Source organism: Pseudonaja textilis, chromosome 1, assembly GCF_049901715.1.
Source record: "Pseudonaja textilis isolate UNSWEBS1 chromosome 1, rPseTex1.2, whole genome shotgun sequence".
NCBI lineage: Eukaryota > Metazoa > Chordata > Lepidosauria > Squamata > Elapidae > Pseudonaja > Pseudonaja textilis.
In genome coordinates, this window is record NC_141990.1 from 4,463,297 (window position 1) to 4,486,041 (window position 22,745).

The 22,745-nt window shown below is 46.0% G+C and overlaps 2 protein-coding genes across 3 annotated transcripts in view; one reads left to right on the forward strand and one right to left on the reverse strand.

Annotated features, from left to right (window-relative positions):
* The window catches only part of NXN (nucleoredoxin), a 78,846-nt gene extending 74,766 nt beyond the window's left edge, over nt 1–4,080 (forward strand). The window contains exons 8-9 of one of the 2 annotated variants that reach the window (XR_015741842.1): nt 695–2,013; nt 2,061–4,080. Coding sequence is in view for 1 of the 2 variants with exons in the window: in XM_087924978.1 (XP_087781104.1) it covers nt 695–877 (183 nt within the window). In the remaining variant the exon portion in view is untranslated. Of the gene's footprint in view, nt 1–694 lie in introns of both variants that reach the window. The other variant, XM_087924978.1, reaches the window with a different exon arrangement.
* An 11,446-nt stretch (nt 4,081–15,526) lies between these two features.
* MRM3 (mitochondrial rRNA methyltransferase 3) lies at nt 15,527–22,727 on the reverse strand. The gene is made up of 4 exons (XM_026710236.2): nt 22,447–22,727; nt 20,461–20,705; nt 17,298–17,465; nt 15,527–16,571 (listed from the first exon to the last, which is right to left on the reverse strand). The coding sequence occupies exons 1-4, from the start codon at nt 22,725–22,727 to the stop codon at nt 16,021–16,023; spliced, it is 1,245 nt and encodes a 414-aa protein (XP_026566021.1). The 3' UTR covers nt 15,527–16,020.
* Nucleotides 22,728–22,745: the final 18 nt, after the last annotated feature.

A 22,745-nucleotide genomic window follows, 5' to 3' on the forward strand; every position in this document is an offset into this window, starting at 1 on the left:
AGGATACAAGCGACAAAGTTACAGTCATACAGTCACAAGTGGGAGGGGATGGGTGATAAGGAGGGATGAGATTAATAGTAATAATAGTGCAGACTTTGTAAATAGTTGGACAGTGTTGAGGGAATTATTTTTTGTTTAGCAGAGTGATGGCGATTCGGGGAAAATCTGTCCTTGTGTCTAGTTGTTCTGGCGTGCAGTGCTCTATAGCGTCGTTTTGAGGGTAGGAGTTGAAACAGTTTATGTCCAGGATGTGAAGGGCCTGTAGATATTTCCACAGCCCTCTTTTTGACTCGTGCAGGATACAGGTCCTCCATGGAAGGCAGGTTGGTAGCCATGATTTCTTTTCTGCAGTCCTAATTATCCTCCGGCGTCTGTGTCTGTCCTGTTGGGTTGCAGAACCAAACCAGACAATTATAGAGGTGCAGATGACAGACACCATCATTCCTCCGTAGAACTGGATCAGCAGCTCCTTTTGGGCAGTTTGAGCTTTCTAAGTTGGCACAGAAAGAACATTCTTCGATGTGCCTTTTAGCAACAGGAATTTGGGCTCGATTGTGGCCGGCCTATAATAACCTTGAGCAATAAATCTGAACGTCAACTTTTGAAGTCGGAGCCTGGCCTAAACCAATTTTAATGAGATTTATTCCCTTTTCTTTCCCCTTGTTTTTCCTCGATTTTTTTTCCCCCTATCCAGGATGACATGACCGACTCTCTTCGGGATTACACCAACCTGCCAGAAGCCGCCCCTCTCCTCACCATCTTGGACATGTCCGCCCGTGCCAAATACGTCATGGATGTCGAAGAGATCACGCCACCGATCGTGGAAACTTTCGTGAATGACTTTCTGGCCGACAAACTGAAGCCTGAACCTATCTAAAGCCGAGCCGGGGCAAGGAGAAAGTCTTTCCTCACCCCTCATAGTAGACGCTATTTAAAAATGGCCGGCTCGGTCCGCCACCGCGCCACTCCTACGGGGCGGGCCGACCGTAATTTTCCCCACGGTGCCTTGTTTTAACCCCAGAATGATGTCTCTGTCCAAACAGCTTTCCAGGTGCTTTTTTTTTGTTTTTGTTTTTTGCAAGCAACGGGGTTGGGTGGGGTGTGGGGGAGGGGGAAGATTTGGCTTTGAGGGTGGTGCTGGGGGGAGGAGGGGGGGTACCCAGAGGCTGTCCAAACAGGGCAAGCAGGAGACTCTTTTTAAAAAAAAAATCACACACACTCCTGGTTGCAAGTGGTTTTCATGACTGGGATTTCAAGAAGTTACTCCGAGCCAAGAGTAAATTTGGTGTTTCTGCCCCCGCTTCACCCCTCTTCCTCTCCGCGGACCCCTGCCCATTTTTGAGTGAGGAAATGAATCTCTTCCATTTCTTCCACCCAGCGTACAAACAATGCGGGAAGTGAGTCGACCCGTCGAAAGGATTGTTTAAAGGTGGCTAAAGCTGAGGGTGTCACAGCAAACGAAGCCTCTGAAGGAGAAGAAAGTTGGCACTGTATCCATGTTGGTGTGTTTCTCAACCTTGGCATCTTGAAGCTCATCCATCTGAAGACATGGGTGGCTGGGGGATTCTGGGAATTGAAGTTCACCCTTCTCAAGCCATGCTGTCAAGGGAATTCTGGGAGTGGAAGTCCTCCCCTCTTTAAGCATCCTGTCTGAGGAATTCTGGGAGTGGAAGTCCTCCCCTCTCACAGCATCCTGGCTGGGGGATTCTGGGAGTGGAAGTCCTCCCCTCTTAAAGCATCCTGGCTGGGGGATTCTGGGAGTGGAAGTCCTCCCCTCTTTAAGCAGGCTGGCTGGGGGATTCTGGGAGTGGAAGTCCACCCCTCTTAAAGGATGCTGGCTGGGGATTCTGGGAGTGGAAGTCCTCCCTCTTTAAGCAGGCTGGCTGGGGATTCTGGGAGTGGAAGTCCCCCTCTTAAAGCATGCTGGCTGGGGGATTCTGGGAGTGGAAGCCCACCCTTCTCAAGCCATGCTGTCAAGGGAATTGTGGGTGTGGAAGTCCATCCATCTTAAAAGTATGCTGGTATGGAATTCTGGGAGTGGAAATCTCTCCTTCTCAAAGCATGCTGGCTGGGGAATTCTGGGAGTTGAAGTCCACCCATCTTAAAGCATCCTGTCTGGGGGATTCTGGGAGTGGAAGTCCACCCATCTTAAAGCATCCTGTCTGGGGGATTCTGGGAGTGGAAGTCCACCCATCTTAAAGCATCCTGTCTGGGGGATTCTGGGAGTGGAAGTCCACCCATCTTAAAGCATCCTGTCTGGGGGATTCTGGAAGTGGAAGCCCACCCTTCTCAAGCCATGCTGTCAAGGGAATTGTGGGTGTGGAAGTCCATCCATCTTAAAGTATGCTGGTAGGGAATTCTGGGAGTGGAAATCTCTCCTTCTCAAAGCATGCTGGCTGGGGAATTCTGAGAGTTGAAGTCCACCCACAATCAGGAGTGCTGGCTGTGGGATTCTGGGGTGGAAGTCCACCCATCTTCAAGTTGCCATAGTTGAGAAACACTGCAGTGTATTGCAAAATTTAAACATCCTGAATTCAGCGAATCAATGGATTGGGTTCCCCCAGACGTTGAACCCTGGTTTGCTCAACTCAGCTTGCGAGCTTTGCTCGAGGTACAGAATCTAAAACTGGCCCCAGAGCCTGGATTCACACGTGGTAAAGGTGGTCACTTGGCTATCGGGTCTGTGTTTCTTGTGAAGGCATCTTGGAGACAAGTGTGGAGAGCTCAAATCCTCTAGTAAAAAGTGGGCACTTGTGAAACGGGGAGCACTTAATCCTGCGGACACTTTAGCTACAAGAGATGACCCACCCCCCACCCCCCCACCCACACACTCATAAAAGACTGGGCACAGGGTCATCCATGCCAGAACGTCCTGAGACCAAACCACGCAGATTGTGTCGTTTGCACAAAGAGGCAATGGGATGTCATCGTGCCTTGCACCAGATGCTCCCGTGGGGGATTTTAAGATAAGCAGTGGTGGAATTTTGGAAGGAGATCGACCTGACTTTGCAGGGGGGCCGTGCCTGTTTCAATCGTGCCATTTCTCAAAGCTACGCCAAAAGGTTTCTAGCTAACTTCATCGCTGGGATGGAGCAACGCTGGTGTTCCTGTCCCTTCCTTTTCCCCAGCCCCTGCCTCCTTTTTACGAGAAAAGTGCAGCCCTTCATTTCTTCCACCAAGCGTTGAAGCAGTGAGAGAAACAATTCAGATTGTGGAATTGTTATCGTTTGCACAAGGAGGCATTGGAATGTTGTGTCATGCACCAAATGCTCCTGTGGGAAATTTAAAATGAGCTATGGTGGATTTCTGGCCTGAGTTAGCAGGGGCTGCGCCTCCTTCAGCCGTGCCATTTATCAAAACTACGCCAAAAGGTTTCTAGCTAAACAGAGACTAACTATGCCTACTTCAATCGTGCCATTTATCAAAACTATGCCAAAAGGTTTCTAACTCGAAAGGGATTATGCCTACTTCAGTGGTGCCATTTATCAAACTACGCTAAAAGTTTTCTAACAACGATAAATTTCATTACTTTAGTGACTTTCCCAAACTCGGGCTGTCCTGCCCCTCCCCCCAACTCATGGGGCAAACCCCAGAGATATTTTTTTTTTGAATGTTGCAGTCTTAACCACCCTAAGCCATTAATTTTAATAACTATAGCAATGAATTAAAAATCAGCCTCTTTTTTTTTTTAAGCCAGAAGTGCTATGGAACATCTGTGAACATTCCAACTGCTAAGGATTCTGGGAACTGTAGTCCCAACACAGACAGAGAGTGCCAAGTGGGGCAAGGGCGGGGGGGAGGGGGAAACACCAGAAAATAACATCCAGGATGATTTTTAGGTTATTTCTCCCCCTTTCTTTTAATCCAAATGTCTCCTTTTTTTTTGCCTCTGTTCCCCATCTTGGTAGAACAGTTGTATCGTAGATGAAAATTCTACCACAGACTGCTGATTTTTGATTTGGGGAAATTGGAATTAACGCATTGTCTCCTCTTCTGGCTAAGTGGAAGTTGTAAAAACTGTACATGGTGATTGGATCTTTGTAATAAAACCAGTTCTAATAAACTCCCAGTACGCTGTAATTTGCTTCAGAGGTCCGACATGGCTGCCTTCTTCCTTTTCAAAAAATCCCATTTTAAAGTTTCAGGATGTCCTTTCCAGAAAGAGAATTACAGGAAGTCCTCGACTTGCGACCACAACGGAGTCCAACATTTCTGTGGCTAAGCGAGACAAGTCATTCATTGAGTTTTGCCCCATTTTACGAATGCCACGGTTGTTAAGCGAATCACCACCATTTTTACGTTTGGAACGCCGTTGTTAAGTGAATCTGGCTTCCCCATTGACCTCGCTGATCCCAGGACACTGCAACCGTCATAAATACAAGTCAGTTGCCAAGCATCTGGATTTTAACGATGTGACCATGGGGATGCTGCGACAGTCCTAGGTGTGAAACGTGGTCATAAATCACTTTTTTGGTGCTGTTGCAGCTTTGGTCACTAAATGAATGGCTGTAAGAACTAGCTGTATTCAAGCTTAACCAGCATATTAGCTTAAACAAACCCTGGACATGGATGCAAGCTTTGCTGGCTTGCATTCTATAACACTACAAAGTCTTTTGTTTGTCTGCGTGTAACCTTTTAACGCAGCTAAGGGGCTAAGACGCTGAGCTTGTCGATCAGAAAGGTCCGCAGTTCAAGCGGATCGAACCCCTAGCGCTGCGTGACAGAGCGAGCCCCCGTTACTTGTCTCAGCTTCTGCCAGCCTAGCAGTTTCAAAAGCACGTAAGAAATGCAAGTAGAAAAATAGGGAGCACTTTGGTGGGAAGGGAACGGCCTTCCGTGCGCCTTTGGTGTTTAGTCACGTCGGCCACATGACCACAGAGACGTCTTCGGACAGCGCTGGCTCTTCGGCTTTGAAACGGAGATGATCACCGCCCCCTAGAGCCAGAAACGAAGAACACGTACAGTTTGTGTGAGGGGAACCTTTAACCTGTAACTGAGTTGTGACACTTGGCAACTGACATGATATTTATGAGAGTCACAGTGCCCTGGGGTCACATGACCCACAATCTAAGGGGTGTCAGCCTTGGGAGCCATTTTTTTACTTAGAAGCTTTGAGGCTGCCACATTCAGTGCCTGGGAATTTGGGAGGGGGGGATTTCATAGAGAGGTGGAGGATTAGACTGAACAACATCCTTTTCTCAGAGATTCAAGGACAGGTTGCACCTAGAGGGGAATGTCTGGAGGGATGCCTCCAGTTGGGACAACATTTTGATTGGGCCATGTGATGGACTGGTGAGTGCAGGGGATGTATCTTTGAATTTATTTTACTTTATTGTCATTGCATCTCGTCCAATGGAATTAAATACCATCTTCAGTGACTATGAAAATAAACACAAACACACATCCTTCACATTCTATACATTAAATGGAAAAACCCCTGATATTGCATTAATACTGCCATACACAGTAGAATTCAATAGAGCTGCTGCCCTGGGATAGAAGCTGTTTTTCACCTTATTTGTCCTTGTTTTTATTATTATTGTCCTGTACCGTCTGCCAGATGGTAATAGTTCAAAAATAGGGGGGGGGGGGTGCCCAGGATGAGATGGATCTTTGAGAATGTTTTGAACCCAAAGAGGGGAGAGGGCAACCCGTGATCCTCTGGGCAATGACATTAACCCTCTGGAGTGCTGTCCTATCTGCCCCGGTGCAACTGGCAAACCATACAGAGGTGCAGTAAGTTAAGATACTCTCTACTCTATGGTGCAGCGGTAGAAGGTCCCCAGCAGTTTTCTATTCAGTTGTTGTTTCCTGAGAAGCCTCAGGTAGTCTAATCTCTGCTGGGCCTTTTTGACCAGGGCTGCAATGTGAGCACCCCCAGGTCAGGTCCTCTTTTAGGGTAACACCCAGAAACATAAAACTGGCCACTTGTTCCATTCAATCTCCCTTGATAAGCCAGGGCTGGATGTCTGATCTGTTCCTTCTATAGCCCACTATAAGCTCCTTGATCTTATTGATGTTGAGTTATTGTCTCCACACCACAAAAGCAACTGTTGGTCCACCTCGTCTCCATAGGCAGACTCATCCCCCCCCACCCCCCGATTTCTCTTGGGAAGGGAAAACCCAGAACTCTCGGATTTGGGTTTTCCCAGATGTGGCAATAGGACAACTCTAAATAAAATGGAACTCGGAGAAAATGCCCGTCTTGGAGTTTATTGGGTTCGAGTTTGTTAGTTGGAACGTCGACGCGGGGAAGCCAGATTCACTTAATAACGGTATGGTTAACGTAACCACTGCAGCCATTCCTTTATCAACTGCAGCAAGGAAGGTCGTCAAACAGGGTAAAACTCACTTCGCAAATGTCCATCGGAAAATGCAATTTCTCCCCTTGGCTGGGTGCGTTTGTGTGCGCAGGACAGGAAGAATGCATTTCTATCAACAATGCCTGAACTGTGTTACACAGAGGAAGCAACCATTTGTTTACTGACTGTTCAAAGTGACAGTGGCAGTGAAAAAAGTGATTTATGACCATTTCTCAGACAGATAGAGAGATAAAAATATAGATATGGATGGACAGGGGACAGATTAGATACAGATTGAGAGAGATGATAGATGATATAGATACATTGAAGTCCACAAGTCTTAAAGCCAAGGTTGGAGACCCCTGCGCTAGATGATTAGATAGATAGATAGATAGATAGATAGATAGATAGATAGATAGATAGATAGATAGATAGATAGATAGATAGATAGATAGACAGACAGATAGACAGACAGATAGATAACAGATAGATAGATGATAGATTAGATAGACTGATAGATGATAGAGGGATGCATGGATGGATGATAGGTAGATTGATAGGTATGGATAGATGTAGATAGAACAGTTGAATGATAGATGACATAGATTAGATAATGATAGGCAGGTAGATAAGATAGATGGATGATAGATGTAGACAGATGATGTAGGTAAGTAGATATAGAGGGATGGATGATGGGGTGGATGGATGGATGTTAAGTAGATATGGATAAATAGATTAGTATGGCTAGATGTAGAGTAGGTAGAATGATAGAAAGATGATATAAATTATTAGATAGATGATAGGCATGGATGGATAGATGATAGAGTGATAGATATGGATAAGTAGATAAGTATGGATAGATGTAGATAGAGCTAAAACAATAGAATGATATAGATTAGATGATAGATAGGTAGATAGAGGGATGGATGATAGATATGGATAGATAGGTAAGTAGTATGGATAGATGTAGACAAGATATAGAACGATAGATCGATGATATAGATTATTAGATGATATTATAGGTAAAAAGGTAGGTAGATGATAGGTAGGTAGATACGAGATGGATGGGTGGATGGATGATAGGTAGATATGGATAAATAGATATGTAGTAGGTGGACAGATATAGATGGTAGGTAGGTAGGTAGAAGCAGGCAGGCAGGCAGATACCAGGGAGTTTGGGGGTAGGTTGTCTCTGGTGTTACAGTGAAGACATCGCCACCTGCTGGCAAGGAGCAGCTCTCCAGCCTCATTTCCAAACCTCCCAAAGGAAAGTCAAAAGCATTTTAGAAAAATGAGTGCAGTGAAACCAGATATATAGGACTTAAAAGCCCTCAAGGGAGAGAAAAGGTGGGATTCCTGTCAGACGCTCCTCTTTGAAATGGCACCTCAGCCTAGGTGTGTAGAAAAACCTGGGAAGAAGCCTTTCAGAAAATAGGAGTCGGAAGGGTCCTTGGAGGTCTTCTAGTCCAACCCCTTGCTCAGGCAGGAATCCCTATATACCATTTCAGACAAATGGTTATCCAATCTCTTCTTAAAAACTTCCAGTTTTGGAGAATTCACAACTTCTGGAGGCAATTCAAGTCCACTTTAATTACCTCAGGAGAAACCAGGCTGGGAAATGCCTCGTGCAGTTTCCCAGTGTCTTTAATTTTTTTTTTAAGTCCAAGATGAGTGTGGAAAGATGGCTTGGTTGAAATGTAGGTTTATTCTTGGGTCTTTGATCTCAACCAGCTGTGTTGGCTTCGGAGTTTGTTTTGTTTTTTTTTCCTTAAAACTTTTTGAGAGTTAATATCTGCATGCCAGGCTTGGAAATTAAAATGAAACAAAAAAAAAAACCCAATTAAAACAACCTCATGGATTGAAAAGGGGTGGATAGCCAGTGAGATTGGCCAAAATGTACGGAAACCAATCACCTAATTGTTGGAAATGTCTGAAAGAATGGGGGTACATATTGCCATGTATGGTGGTCCTGTAAAAAGGCTCAGGAATTTTGGTATTAAATTGGATTGTGGTTAGAGGAAATGATGGCGCAAAAAATAATCTACAAAGCTGAGTTGTTCTTACTGGGAATCACGGTAGAGAAGTATAGTAAAGTTGATACCTATCTGATAATCCACGTAATCATGGAGGCAAGAATGATATTTGCCCCAAACTGGAAAGCTAGAGAAATTCCTAGGGAAGATGCGGTGATAGATATTACAATGCGGCAAAATGGATGGGTTGACATTGAAAATGAAGGACGAAGATGAGTCGGAATACTATATAATATGGAATAAATTTTACCATTGGAGGAAAATGAAAAGGGGTTCACAAAATGGAATAAGGACTAAAGGAGAAGCAGGAAGGATATGAGAGTTTATATGATATACCTGAAAGGTAATAGAAAGGAATTAAAAAGTATAAAGATTAAATGTATATGGATCTTTGGTTGTTCGGGTTTTCTCCCGTGTAAGATTCGAAGTATCTAGGCAACGTTTCGATGAAGTCTCATTCATCATCTTCAGGCTTCTGTCTTCGGCTCTTGCTTCTCAGACGAGTACCTAACACGAAGAATGACACCAGACCCACACCCATGAGAGCCACACAAGATGCCACGACCACACTTCCATGTAGAAAACAGACTCCCACCCACTCAGAAGATGAGACACGACCATGGACCAGAAGCTGCATGGCAGCTGCATCACTACCCACTTCAAACCCCTCCGAGCCATACACGAAGCAAACCGACACCCACTATGAAGATGCAGCAGGACCACGAACTCGAAGCCAAACAGCAAGATCACAGCTCACCAACTCAAATCCCCCAGCAACTAAGACTAACCTGTGCACAACCAAGCCCCCACCTGAACAGAACACGCCTCCAACCAATCAGAACACGGCCAACCCCAACCAATCAGAACACAGCCAAACCCCCTACCAATGAGAACACACCCCCACCCAATCAGAATACAGCCAAGCCCCCACCCAATCAAGTCCCACCCCCACTAGCAGTTAAAAGGAAGAAGCAGCTGCAATCTCACATCACTCTGAGAAGCAAGAGCCGAAGACAGAAGCCTGAAGATGATGAATGAGACTTCATCGAAACGTTGCCTAGATACTTCGAATCTTACGCGGGAGAAAACCCGAACAACCAAAGATCCACATTAAATGTATATATGTATATAAATGTACCCTTTAGAGTATATATGTATATAATGTACAAAATCTTTTAGAGTACTTAATATAATATGTAACAACAAAAATGTATGTCAAAGAAGTCTACCATGTTCAATGTTTTTAAAGACTATACCTAATAAAATTTATAATTTATATTTAGCTTCCTGGGCTAAATAATACGGTGCCCCCAAATTAATAGTGATGTTCAGATACTCCCCAAATTTATAAGCATTAATTGAGGGAACTGTGTATTTATTTAGGAAATTTATATTGCCACAGATTCACACACGGCAACTCAAGGAAGCTTACAGGAATATAAAAACCTCATATATAAAATAAATTTAAAAAAGAATAATCAAATAATAAATTGATAACATTAATTTAAAACTAAAATTAATTTAAAATTAAAATTAAAATAATTTAAAATTAATATAATGAGCCCCCATCTCGGCAACGAAACATCACACGAGTCATTTTAATGGGCTCCATCCCATTACATGTATGTTTGAAGTTACAATGGCACCCAAAATGGTGGCTTATGATGGGTCTTCGCACTTGTGACCATCATAGCATCCCTACAGCCATATGATGAACATTTGGGCGTTTGGGAACAAGTGTGTGATGGCTTAAGCATCCTGGGTTAATGTGATTGCCATTTGTGACTTTCCCAGCCAGCTTCTGACAAGAATAATTTGTAGGGGAAGCCGGATTTGCTGAAGGACCCTGTGATTCACTTAACAACTGCCTGGATTCAGATAACAACCGTGGCAAAAAAAAAAAAAGACATAAAATCAGCACTAGTTATTGAATAACCCCCTTGCGAAGAACAGAAATTCCGCTTCCAGTTTTGGTCTTAAATTAAGAATTACTAATGATGGATAGGTCTTACAGATTAACAGAGTTGGAAGGGACCTTGTAGGTCATCTAGTCCAACCCCCCAACCCAAGCAGGAGAACCTACACCATTTCTGACAGATGGCAGTCCAATCTAAATAAAAGGTGAATAAAAATAATGGTAAATAAAACTGTGTTTCTCAAATCTGGCCACTTTAAGAGTGGGGAATTCTGGGAACTAAAGTCCTCACGGCTTAAAGTGGCCAAGCTTGAAAACCACAGATACAGAATCTGCTTCCAGAATTCTACCACAGACGAGTCCTCGACTTACATGGACTTGACTTGCTCAGTGAGAAAAGTGTTAAAAGCGAGTTTTGCCCCATTTTACGACTCTTTTCGGCACCGTTGTTAAGTGAATCACTGCAGTTGTTAAATGAGTAACCTGGTTGTTAAGTGAATCTGGGTTATCCCTTGGCTTTGCTTGTCAGAAGGTCTCAAAAGTGGATCACGTGACAACCCCCCCCCCCGGACACTGCAATGGACGTAAATATGAAACCAGTTGCCGATTGTCTGAATTTTGATCACATGATCGTGGGGAACGCTGCAATGATGGTTAAGTATGAAAAAACGGTCTTGTCACTTTTTCCAGTGCCGCTGGAACCTCGATCACTAAGAGGACTGTTGTAAGTCAAGGACTAGCTGTATTGATAAACAACCTTGTGCAGTCTGTGAAAGGCCCTAATATTGAGCATGAGTCACTTAACCCCTGCCTCGCTTAGCAACGGGAATTCTAGATCCAATTGGGATAGTAAATCGAGGACTATCTCCAGAGCAAACAAAGGGATGTGATGTTATATTCTCTGACAATGTTGTGGTTAGTAAGTGAGGACGGCTGAGGAGAGCGAGGACTCAGATGAGGGGCCAGGACCATCAGGGAGTGGACTGCTGCCTTGAGAGATTGTGGGGGCTGGCAGCAGCGATGAGGAGGTTCCAGAGGAGCCTGTGCCAAGTGCGCATATGCGCAGGGCTGTTCTCAGGAAAGAGCAGCTGCAGCAGCACGGGCGACTTGGGAGTAAGGCTGCAAGGTAATGGCCCCTCCTTCAAGAAAGCCAGCTGTGAATCGGACGTTCTTTGCAGGAAGCAAAGACGTTCTGAAACTCGAGCCTCGTGGACATTGCAGTATCTTGTTGGTATTTGAAGACTCTTGTGTTGTAAAATATTTCTAGGCAACCTTATCTGTTATTCTTGGCAGCCTTGCACAGTTTTGGTGAGGCTCTGGCTTATCAAAGTGAATTAGTGTGCAGCAGCCTTTTAAATGGGGATTCGTAAGAATCATTAAAAGGTTTCTGTTCCCTTTGTTTCGTGTTTGTTTTATTGGACAAGGGTTTGGGTGAGAACAGACAAGCTGCATGGAAAGTTCATTCCTTGGCACCCTTCTGAGTAAAGACTCCTCAACTTACAACAGTTCATTTAGTGGCCATTCAAAGTTGAAACAGCCCTGAAAAAAAAAGACAACATTTTCACACTTACAACCGTCGCGAAATCCCCACGATTATGTGATGCAAATTCGGAAGCTTGGCATCTGACTTGTATTTATGACAGCTGCATTGTCCTGGGATTTTACGACCATCTGACAAGCAAATATCAGTGGGGAAGCTGGATCCACTTAACGACCATGTGACTCATTTAACAATGGCAGCAATTGCCTTGACGAAGGTGTCCAGAAAGGTCATAAAATGGGGCAAAAGTCCCTTAACACCCATCTCGCTTAGCAACATGAAACTTTGAGCTCAATTGTGGTCGTAAGTTGAGGACTCCCTTTATAGGCTTGAATGTTTCGGTGTCAACATGATCCCCGTTTTGCGACCTTCTGACTTGCAGAGTCCATGGGGAGGCCTGATTCACTTAACAACTGTGTGACTCATTTAACAACTACAGCGATTCTCTTAACAACGGCGACAAGAAAAGTCGTAAAATAGGGCAAAATTCACTTAACACCTGTCTCAATTGCCGTCGGAAATCAAGGACTACCTGTATATAAATAGCCTTGCAGATAACTTAGACAAAACCGGAAATTATTTAGGTACTGTTTCCCTGAATATACGACCTACCCTGAAAGTAAGACCTAGCTTGATTGTTTACACATGTGCCCAAGCCCTAACCCCAAAATAAGCCCTAATTAAGATCCCGCCCACTTCAGAGTAGATGGGTAAAAATTAAGCTGGTGGGGTGGACAGTAACCTTTGGACAGGTGTAGCCAGGCCTCGTACCCCACAACACCTGCCTTCCCGGTCCATTTCTTCTGCAGCCGGCAAGGCTGGCAAGGCTTTCCTGAAGGCCTCTGGAGCTGAGAACAAGCTCTGGATTGATCCTGAGCTCTGTTATCAGCTGCAGAGCCCTTCAGGAAAGCCTTGCTGGCCTCAGAAGAATTAGTTCCTGAAGGCCTCGACCACGAAAAGGAGGCCGGGGGCAACGCGCGCAAGTGAGGTTAGTCAGTGGATGACATCCCCCCAAAATAAGACCTGGTGCCATTTTTGGTGGCACAAAATATATATATATATATTATATATTATATATATTATATATATATATATATATATATATATATATATATGAATGAATGACAGGGTCTTATTTTGGTGGGGAAACACAATATACATCTATCTCAAGAAAAGCGAATAAACACCCTATAATTGGTTTTCAGCGGAAACCAAAGATTCCCAAAGAGATTTTAAGAGATTTTAATGCATGGAGATCACACATTCAGGCCAAAAAGAAAAGAGTTTTCTTTCCTAAACTTACGACAGAAAGAACTCAGGAGCCCTGCAAAGGCAGTTCAATACAAGGGGAAAATACTTTTTTTAAAAAAAATATCCGAAGGGAGCGAGCCAAGCCCCTCCTGAACAAACACAGCCAAATTTGGGAGTAAAGAGAGCCTGTCCGACTTTTTGGCCCAGGATCAAAGGGAAGAAGTGATGTCACCCTGTGGTTTTTCACAGGGCCGGAGAATTTTATGCCGCACAATATAAACTTTTTCGGCGAGGGGAACAAAAAAATAAAAAACACACAGAAGGATCTGGATATTTTTGTGCATGTTGGCAAAGGTTTGTTTTTGCCAGCTCGGCGGTCTGAACCAAACAAAAGAAGAGGAGGAGGAGGAGGAAGAGGAAGAGGGAAGAGGAAGGAGGAGGAGGAAGGAGGAGGAAGAGGAGGAGGAAGAAGAAGAAGAGGAGGAGGAGGAGGAAGAAATAGAAGTAGAGGAGGAGGAAGAGGAAGAGGAGGAGGAGGAAGGAGGAGGAGGAGGAAGAGGGAAGAGGAAGGAGGAGGAGGAAGGAGGAGAAGGAAGAAGAAGAAGAGGAGGAGGAGGAGGAAGAAATAGAAGTAGAGGAGGAGGAAGAGGAAGAGGAGGAGGTGGAGGAAGGAGGAGGAGGAGGAAGAAGGAAAAAGAAGAAAGAAGAAGAAGAAAAAGAGGAGGAGGAGGAAGAGGAAGAGGAGGAGGTGGAGGAAGGAGGAGGTGGAGGAAGGAGGAGGAGGAGGAAGGAGGAGGAGGAGGAAGAAGGAAAAAGAAGAAAGAAGAAAGAAGAGAGGAGGAGGAGGAGGAGGAGGAGGCGGAGGAGGAGGAGGAGGAGGAGGAGGAGGAGAAGAAGAAGAAAAAGAAAAATAATGAGGGCAAAAAATGCGAACCGTTGGGGGGAAAAAATTCCGCAGCTGCCAGTTTAGTTTAAAAAAAAAAGACGGATTACGGGAGAAATGATAGCAGTCCTCCAATATGTGAGGGGCTGCCACAAAGAAGAGGAAGGGGTCAATCTCTTCTCCAAAACACCGAAAGGACAAGAAGCAACGGATGGGAACTAACCAAGGAGAGAAGCAACCTGGAACTAAGGAGAAACTTCCTTAGTGGCCTCGACTGTGGTCGTAAGCTGAGGACTCCCTATAATCAGTGGAACTTCGGGCTTGCCTCTAGAAGTTGTCGGTGCGCCATTACGGGAGGTTTCCAAAGAGATTGAACAGGCATTGCTCTGAAGTGGTGCAGTTTCCTGCTTGAGTAAGGGGTTGGGCTAGAAGACCTCGAAGATCCCTTCCAACTCAAGCTATTCTGGAAGGAGTTAACTCCTCAAGGAGATTCAAAGTTCTCCCAACCTGCTAAGTTCCTGTGGGCCTTTTAACCACAGGAAGAAATCCATCCGGGTGGCCAGTTGCCACGAGCGTTTTAAATCCGGGAGCCGCTTTTTGGACTCAAAAAAACATTTTTTATTGAAATCTAGAACCTTCCGTGGAGCCACAGCACGTCTCGATCGATGCGTGATGCCCGTGGTGACTTATAACCAAGACGGCGACTCAACGAAGGTCGTTGAGGACTAGCTGCATGAGGAAACCGCACCCGATCTCTTCTCGAATTCGGCAAGGAAATGTGCAGATCCTTGAGCCGCCACTGCACAATCCCTTTTTTCCCCCAACATCTTCCATCTCTTCTCGCCTCGCGGGGCTGCCAACGATTGTCCCGTTTAGTCAGAGGGGAAGAGACTGGTGTGTGTGTGTGTGTGTGTCTAAGAGAGAGAGAGAGGGAGAGAGAGGGAGAAAGAGAGATGAGAAACAGAGAAAGAGATGAAAGAGGAGAAAGAGAGAGATGAGACAGAGATGAGAGAGAAATGAGAGAGAAATGAGAGAGAAATGAGAGAGAGATGAGAAAATGAAACATGAGAGAGAAATGCAAGAAATGAGAGAGAAAGAAAGAGAGACTGGTGTGTGTGTGTGTCTAAGAGAGAGAGAGGGGTGGGAGAAAGAGAGATGAGAAACAGAGAAAGAGATGAAAGAGGAGAAAGAGAGAGATGAGATAGAGATGAGAGAGAAATTAGAGAGAAAGAGACACTGGTGTGTGTGTGTGTATGTGTCTAAGAGAGAGAGAGAGAGAGGGAGAAAGGGGGAACGAGAGATGAAAAACAAAGATGAGAAACAGAGAAAGAGATGAAAGAGGAGAAAGAGAGAGATGAGACAGAGATGAGAGAGAAATGAGAGAAATGAGAGAGAGATGAGAAAATGAAACATGAGAGAGAAATGAGAAAGAAATGAGAGAAAGAAAGAGAGACTGGTGTGTGTGTGTGTCTGAGAGAGAGAGAGAGAGAGAGAGGAGAAAGGGGGAAAGAGAGATGAGAAACAGAGAAAGAGATGAGATAGAGATGAGAGAGAAATGAGAGAATGAGAGAGAAAGAAAGAGACACTGGTGTGTGCGTGTGTGTGTGTGTGTCTGAGAGAGAGAGAGAGAGAGAGAGAGGGAGAAAGGGGGAACGAGAGATGAGAAACAGAGAAAGAGATGAGAGAAAGATGAGAAAGAGAGAGATGAGAGAGAGATGAGAGAGAAATGAGAGAAATGAGAGAAAGAAATGAGAGAAAGAAAGAGAGACTTGTACGTGTGTGTGTGTGTGTGTGTGTGTGTGTGATCTGTGGTGTGTGCGTTTACCTGCGTGTCCCAAAAAGTCAAACGGGCCATCTCAGCTTTGCGTGTTCAAATCCTTGCCCTTCTTAAAAAAAAAGGGGGGGAATGGGTGGGTTTCGTGACCTAACGGCACCACCGTCCATCTTGACTTTTTCACCTTCCCCTCTGACCTTCCTCACCCCCCAAAAAAAGTAGCAGAGGCTGAAAGGGAGACGGCGACCAGCCCCGCCACACGTAGAGCCCTTCCTTGGCTTTCAAAATAAAAAAAGGGCGAGATTCCGGGGGAGGCTAGTCCTCATGGTTTTAACCGGAGCCTGGAAGCACTGCCTTCCTTGACCAGCCGCTGTCTCTTGGCTTCGAAAAGGAGGATGCTAGCAGCCATGGCCGAATTCAAACTCTCCACGCCGGGGACCACGGGGATGGCCAACTGCTTCCCGCCGCTCCTCTGCGCCAGCTGCTTGGCTTCGGGACTCACGCCGTGGGTCTCGCCGCCGACCACGACGGCCACGGAAGCCTCCATCCACGGCTTGTAATAAGGCTGGACTTGCAGCAAATTGGGTTCTTCTTCCTCCTCCTCCTCCTCCTCCTGGCTCCCCTTGAAGCGGGGCGGCTGGGACGTCCGGTTAGAGGATTTGGGGGTCTTGCCACTGCGAGCAGCCTGGGTTGGCGAAGCCCGTTTGGCCTCTTCTGGGGGTCTCTCGTGGCAGCTCTCGGCCACGTGGATGCAGCTTTCGGTGGGCAGGTAGTTGGGCACGAGGTCCCACTCCAAGTTGGAAAGAATGGGGATCCGGAAATGGGCTCCCATCCCTGCCCGAAGGACTTTGGGCTCCCAGGCATCAACGCAGCCTGCGGGAAGAAGGCGAGGAAGAAGAAGGTGTCGGCGATGCTTCTCTGCCTGGGCAACTGTGAGATGGGTGGACTTCCACTCCCAGAATTCCCCAGGAAGCTACAGGGTACATTCATCTTAAAGCATCCTGGCTGGGGGATTCTGGGAGTGGAAGTCCACCCCTCTTAAAGAATCCTGGCTGGGGGATTCTGGGAGTGGAAGTCCTCCCCTCTTAAAGCAGGCTGGCTGGGGGATTCTGGGAGGGGAAGTCCACCCCTCTTAAAGAATGCTGGCTGGGGCATTCTGGGAGTGGAAGCCCATCCCTCTGAAAGCAGGCTGACTGGGGGATTCTGGGAGTGGAAGTCCTCCCCTCTTAAAGCATCCTGGCTGGGGGATTCTGGGAGGGGAAGTCCACCCTCTTAAAGAATGCTGGCTGGGGGATTCTGGGAGTGGAAGTCTACCCTTTTAAAGCATGCAGGCTGGAAAATTTTGGGAGTGAAGTCCATCCCTCTTAAAGTATGCTAGCTGGGGGATTCTGGGAATGGAAGTCCACCCATCTTAATACAGGCAAAAACACCCCCCCATAAAATTGCCAAGCAAGAGTCCAGACTTTTGCCAGAAATGATCCAACACCCCCTCCCGCCGGATCCTGCCAATTTCCCCTCCCCACCCCGTGGAGGAAGAGCCGAGATCGAATCCAGCCCACTTCTCCCCACCCACCCAGGCCCAGCGGTCCCGCTCCTCACCTTTGACAAGCAACACACTGCAGCAGCCGGCTCCCGCCGCCGATCTGAGGATGGTACCCAGATTCCCGGGGTCCCGAATGTTGTCGCAGATGAGGGTGAGGGGCAGGGCGTCTTCCTGCGGGATTTCGGGGTAGGTCATTTTGGTGTGATGGGGCATGGTGAAAATTCCTGCAAGAAACCAAGAGAGGCAGGGGATGATTGGCTGGGAGTGCGATCTCCGTGCGTTATAATCTATTAAAATCTCTTTTTAAATCTTTTTTTCCCCCGCTGAGAACCAATTATAGGGCGTTTATTCGCTTTTGTTGAGACAGATATATACTGTGTTTCCCGCCCAAAATAAGACCCTGTCTTATAATTTTTTGCCACCCAAAAAAAATAAGGCACTGTTGAGGTAATTCCCCGTTAGGAGAATGAGCGCATACAGGGAGACGTATTTGAGAGGAGTGTTTGAATAATCCACACACAGCACACAGATACACTGTACAGTAAATGTAAGTTTTTACTTCCAGAAAGGTTTAAGCAAAGTCCAAAATAAGCAATCCAAAGTCATTCACAAGTTAAATCAGTCAGTTTTTCAATCCAGGGATAATCCAAATATCAAATTCCAGTGTCAAAAACAGTTCAGTATCACACTTACATTAAATCCAGTAATATCAGTCAATTAGAAGAAATGGAGCAACAGCACCACTTTCCAACAGAAGGAAACAGAGATACTCACTCAGACAGACTCTCTTCTGAGACTAAGACTAAAACAACCCAGGTTTCTGGCTCCATCTTATGGCCGCTTGAGTAACCACACCCAATTGCAGTTTTTAGCATGCTCTTAAAGAGACAGTTTTAAAATGTCTATCCTGGTTTATATATTTCTAACCCAAATACCCGTTAGGTGGACTTATATTCCTAACAGGCACCAGGTCTTATTTTCGGGGGACGTCATCCACTGACTAACCTCACTTGCGTGCGTCGCTCCTGGCCTCCTTTTTGCGGTCAGAGGCCTTCAGCAATTTCTTCTGCAGCCAGCAAGGCTTTCCCGAAGCCTCTGCAGCCGATAACAGAGGTTGGATTGACCCACAGCTTTCTAATCAGCTCCAGAGGCCTTCAGCAAAGCCTTTCCAGCTGCAGAAGAAATGGGCCAACAAGGCAGGTGTCGGAGTGTGCGAGGCCTGGCTACAACTATCCAAAGGTAAGTAGTAGGGCAGCTCCACCGCCTTTCCATTCCCACCCTACCTTAATTTCTACCCGTGCACTCTGGAGTGGGCAGGATCTTAATTAGGGCTTATTTTTGGGGGGATAGGGCTTATATTGGGCACACGTGTAAAAATCAAGCTAGGACGTACTTTCAGGGTAGGTCATATTTTTGGGGAAACAGGGTACCAGTTGCCGAGTGTCCGAATTTTGATCATGTGACCATTCGGATGCTGCAACGTTCGTACGTGTGAAAAACGGTCCTCAGTCGCTATTTTCAACTGGCGTTGTAACGTTGAGCAGGCGCTAAACGAAAGGTTGGAAGTCAAGGACTACCTGTACTTAAAAAGTGCTGGCCCAGGAATAGAAGGCCTGAGTTCAAATCCACCTTCGCTTTTCCACGTTTTCCTTTAAACCGCGTGGATTCAAATCAAGCCTTTTTACTAGGGATTCAAATCGTGATTGAAATCAGTTTGACTGAAATCAAATCCATCCTGTGGGGGAGCCCAGCAAGGCAAAAGAAGAGGGCCCAAAAAAGGCTTTAAAACTTTCTCTCTCTCTCTCTTTCTCTCTCTCTCTCTCCCTCCCTCCCTCCCTCTGTCTCTACCTCCTTCTCTCTCTCTTTCACTCCCAACAGTTCAAAAATGTCTTTTCGCCATCCCCAAAACGAGAGCTAAACAACGGCATGTCCCTTCTTGAAAAGCCGCAAACTTCCACCCGAGCTTCATCCTGCAAAAATCTCGCGGTGAGGAAAAATCCCCAAAGAGATTGAGCAGAGGCCTCCCACCGCTGCGAGCAACCTTGGATGCCAAAAACAGCAACGGAGAGACGTGAGAAGGTGAGAAACATCTGCAAGAATTTTTTTGTTTTTGTTTTTAGGAGCCTTGGAAAGCAGCCAGCTGACGAGCGATTTATATACGCGCCGCTTTGGAAAGAGCAGAAGGATTGCTCAACAAGGAAAAACACCAAGAAAGGACCAAAAACTTTACTCAGAGCCGGTTCCCATGAGATCTTACTCAGCGTGGCTGCTAAAGCCGGGACAAACCACACGCTGAGTCAGCTTGGAGAATTTAAGGCGCTTGGCTTTGAAACCAGGAGAAGGTGAGTTCGAGTCCCGCCTAAGGTACGAAAGCTGACTTTGGGCCAATCGCTGGGTGACATGGAGTTCTAGTCCCATCTTAAGTGGGAAACTCGGTTGGGTGACTTCGGGTCAAACACTAGGAGACTGTGAATTCTAGTTACACTTTAGGTACAAAAGCTGGCTGGGTGACTTTGGGCCAATCACTAGGAGGTGGTGAATTCTAGTCCCGCCTTAGGCTTGAAAGCTGGATGACTTTGGGCGCCTCCCCAGGGGACAGTGAGTTCTAATCCTACCTTAGGCATGAAAGCAAGCTGGTTGACTTTGGCCCAATCACCAGGAGAGGGTGAGTTCTAGTCCCGCATTAGGCATGAAAGGACGCTGGGTGACTTTGGCCCAATCACCAGGAGAGGGTGAGTTCTAGTCCTGCCTAAGGTACGAAAGCTGACTTTTTGCCAATCGCCGGGTGACAGGGAGTCCCATCTTAGGCAGTACAGTCGGTTGGGTGACTTTGGGTCAAACACTAGGAGACTGTGAATTCTAGTTTCACTTTAGATACGAAAGCTGGCTGGGTGACTACAGGCCGATCATTGGTATCGTAGATTGAATCCTAGTCCTGCCTCAGGCATGAAAGCCAGCTGGGTGACTTTAGGGCCAATCATCAGGAGATGGTGAGTTCTAGTCCTGCCTCAGGCATGAAAGCCAGCTGGTGTGGCTTTGGGCCAGCCCCTGCCTCAAGCCCAACCCACCTCGCAGGGCTGTTGTGATGAGGAAAACAAGAGGAGAAAGGAATATTTGATATGTTCCCTGCTTCAAGTTACTTACGAAGTCATAAAGGCAGGATAAAAAAAAAACCTAAATAGCTAAGCCTGAAGCCCTCCGATTTCTACCAGAACTTACCGATCAACCCCTGCGGAGTGATGACGTCCGACCACATCTTGATGTCATTGTATTTCACTTTGACGAGGGTGGCCCGTTTGAGTTTGGCCGCTGGCAGCAGCTTCAGATTCTCCATTAAGCTAAAGAAGATCATCTGCGGAATAGCTCCCGCCTCCAAAGCATCCGAAATGAGCCTCCGGCCTTCCAGCAGAATTCTCCCGTGCTTCTCGCGGAACGCCCTGGACTTAGCCAGGGTCACCAAATTCCTGTTGGGAAAAAAAAAAGAGCGAAAGAAAGGAACAGGGTATCACACTGGGCTTCCTCGATCTAATCTTTGTCTCTGTCTATCTATCTTCCATACATCCATCCACCTATCTCATTTATATATGTCTGTCTGTCTTCCATCCATCCATCCATCCACCTCTCTCATTTATATTAACGGTTACAGGAACTGGGCATGGCTAGTCTAGGGAAGAGAAGGACCAGGGAAGACAGGATAGCAGTCTTCCAACATTTGAGGGGCTACCCCAGAGAGGAGGAAGGGGTCAAGCTATTTTCCAAGCCACCCAAAGGCCAGACAAGGAATAATGGATAGAAACTGAACAAGGAGAGATTCAGCTTGGAAATAAGGAGAAACTTTCTGACAGTGAGAACAATCAACCCATGGAACAGAAGTTGCCTTCAGAAGTTGAGACTTCAGACTTTCAAGAAGAGATTGGAGTCCCATCTGTCAGAAATGGTGTAGGATCTCCCACTTGGGTGATGGGGTTGGACTCGATGACCTACAAGGTCTCTTCCAACTCTTGATTACCTTTATCTTTTAGATATGTCTGTCTGCCTGTCTGTCTTCCATCCATCCATGATCCATCTACCTATCTCATTTTATATATGTATATCTTCCATCCATCCACCTGTCTCATTTTATATGACTGTCTATCTTTTATCTTGCTATCTTTAATCTATCTAGTTCTCTAGCTATTTCTATCATCTAGTCATCAATATCTATCAATTTTATCTATCAATCATATCTATATCATCTATCACATTTATGAATCCATATCCATCTATCCATATCCATCTCTATCATGTGTCTGTATCTATCTATCTTTGCCTACCTACCATCCATCCATCATCTATCTTATCTCTGTCTATACCTATCATCGATCAACTTCTAATTTATATGTATGTACATCATCTATCTAGCTCTCTAGCTCTTTCTATCATTTATCCGTCAATATCTATCTCTCTATCTATCTATCTCTCTATCTATCATCTACCTACCTACTTACTATATCATCTATCTATATCATCTGTATCATCCATCATATCCATCCATGCCTTCCATCTCTATAATGTGTGTGTCTCTCTACCTACCTTCCTACATCTACTGTATCTATTTTAGAGATAATCCTCAACTTACTGAGTAACATTTCCACTGCAAAGTAAGACAGCCCTTAAGTTTCCTTTCTGATTTTGGCCTGATTTGTTTAGGGGTGGAGTGGGGTAGTCGCACATTTAAATCATAATGCACCAATTGCACATACAAGCCTAAAATATTTCACATATAAGGCGAATAAAGCGGGGGAAGGGGGATTTTCTCAGACGGTTTACTTTATATCAAATGGACTACAACTCCCACCATTACAGGCCAGCAAGGGATGTACTTCAACATCACTGGTGCTGCTGGCTGAGGAGTGATGGGCACTGATGGAAATCAGGAATTGGAGTCCAATACGTCAGCTACGACAGCGGGATGGGGGAAAGAAGGAAAGAAACGGAGGAAAACGAATATCCCCGGCGGATTTTTCAGCCAAAAAATAAAAATGTAAGTTTTTTTCGCCTCAAAACTACAATTCCCAGAAAGCGTTGCGGGAAGTCAAAATCCGTGACTCCCGGCTTTCCTTCCCGAAGGACGCTGGGAATTGTGGTTCGCTCCTTCCAGTTCCGTTCACTTCTCCGAGGAGCCCGCACTACAACAACCAGGATGCTTTGCGCGAACGAAATTACCTCAGTCTCTTTTCGTTGGGTCCGGCTCGCTCATAACGCAGCTCCGCCTCTTTGGGTTCCGGTTCCGGTTCCGGTTGGCGCTCCTTTGGGGGCGCTTTTGGGATGTAACTGGCCTTAATTTTGCTGGGGACGATCCGTTGCTTCTCCTGCGTCTCCGCAACCGAAGGAAGCACGCGGAGAGGTTTCCTTCTTAGACCGCGAATGCCGCGACGGCTCCCAACGCTAATTCGACACGGCGTGAACAGTAGAGGAGCCCATGCGTGCCTGAAGAAGGATGCCATCTTGCTCACGGGCGGAAA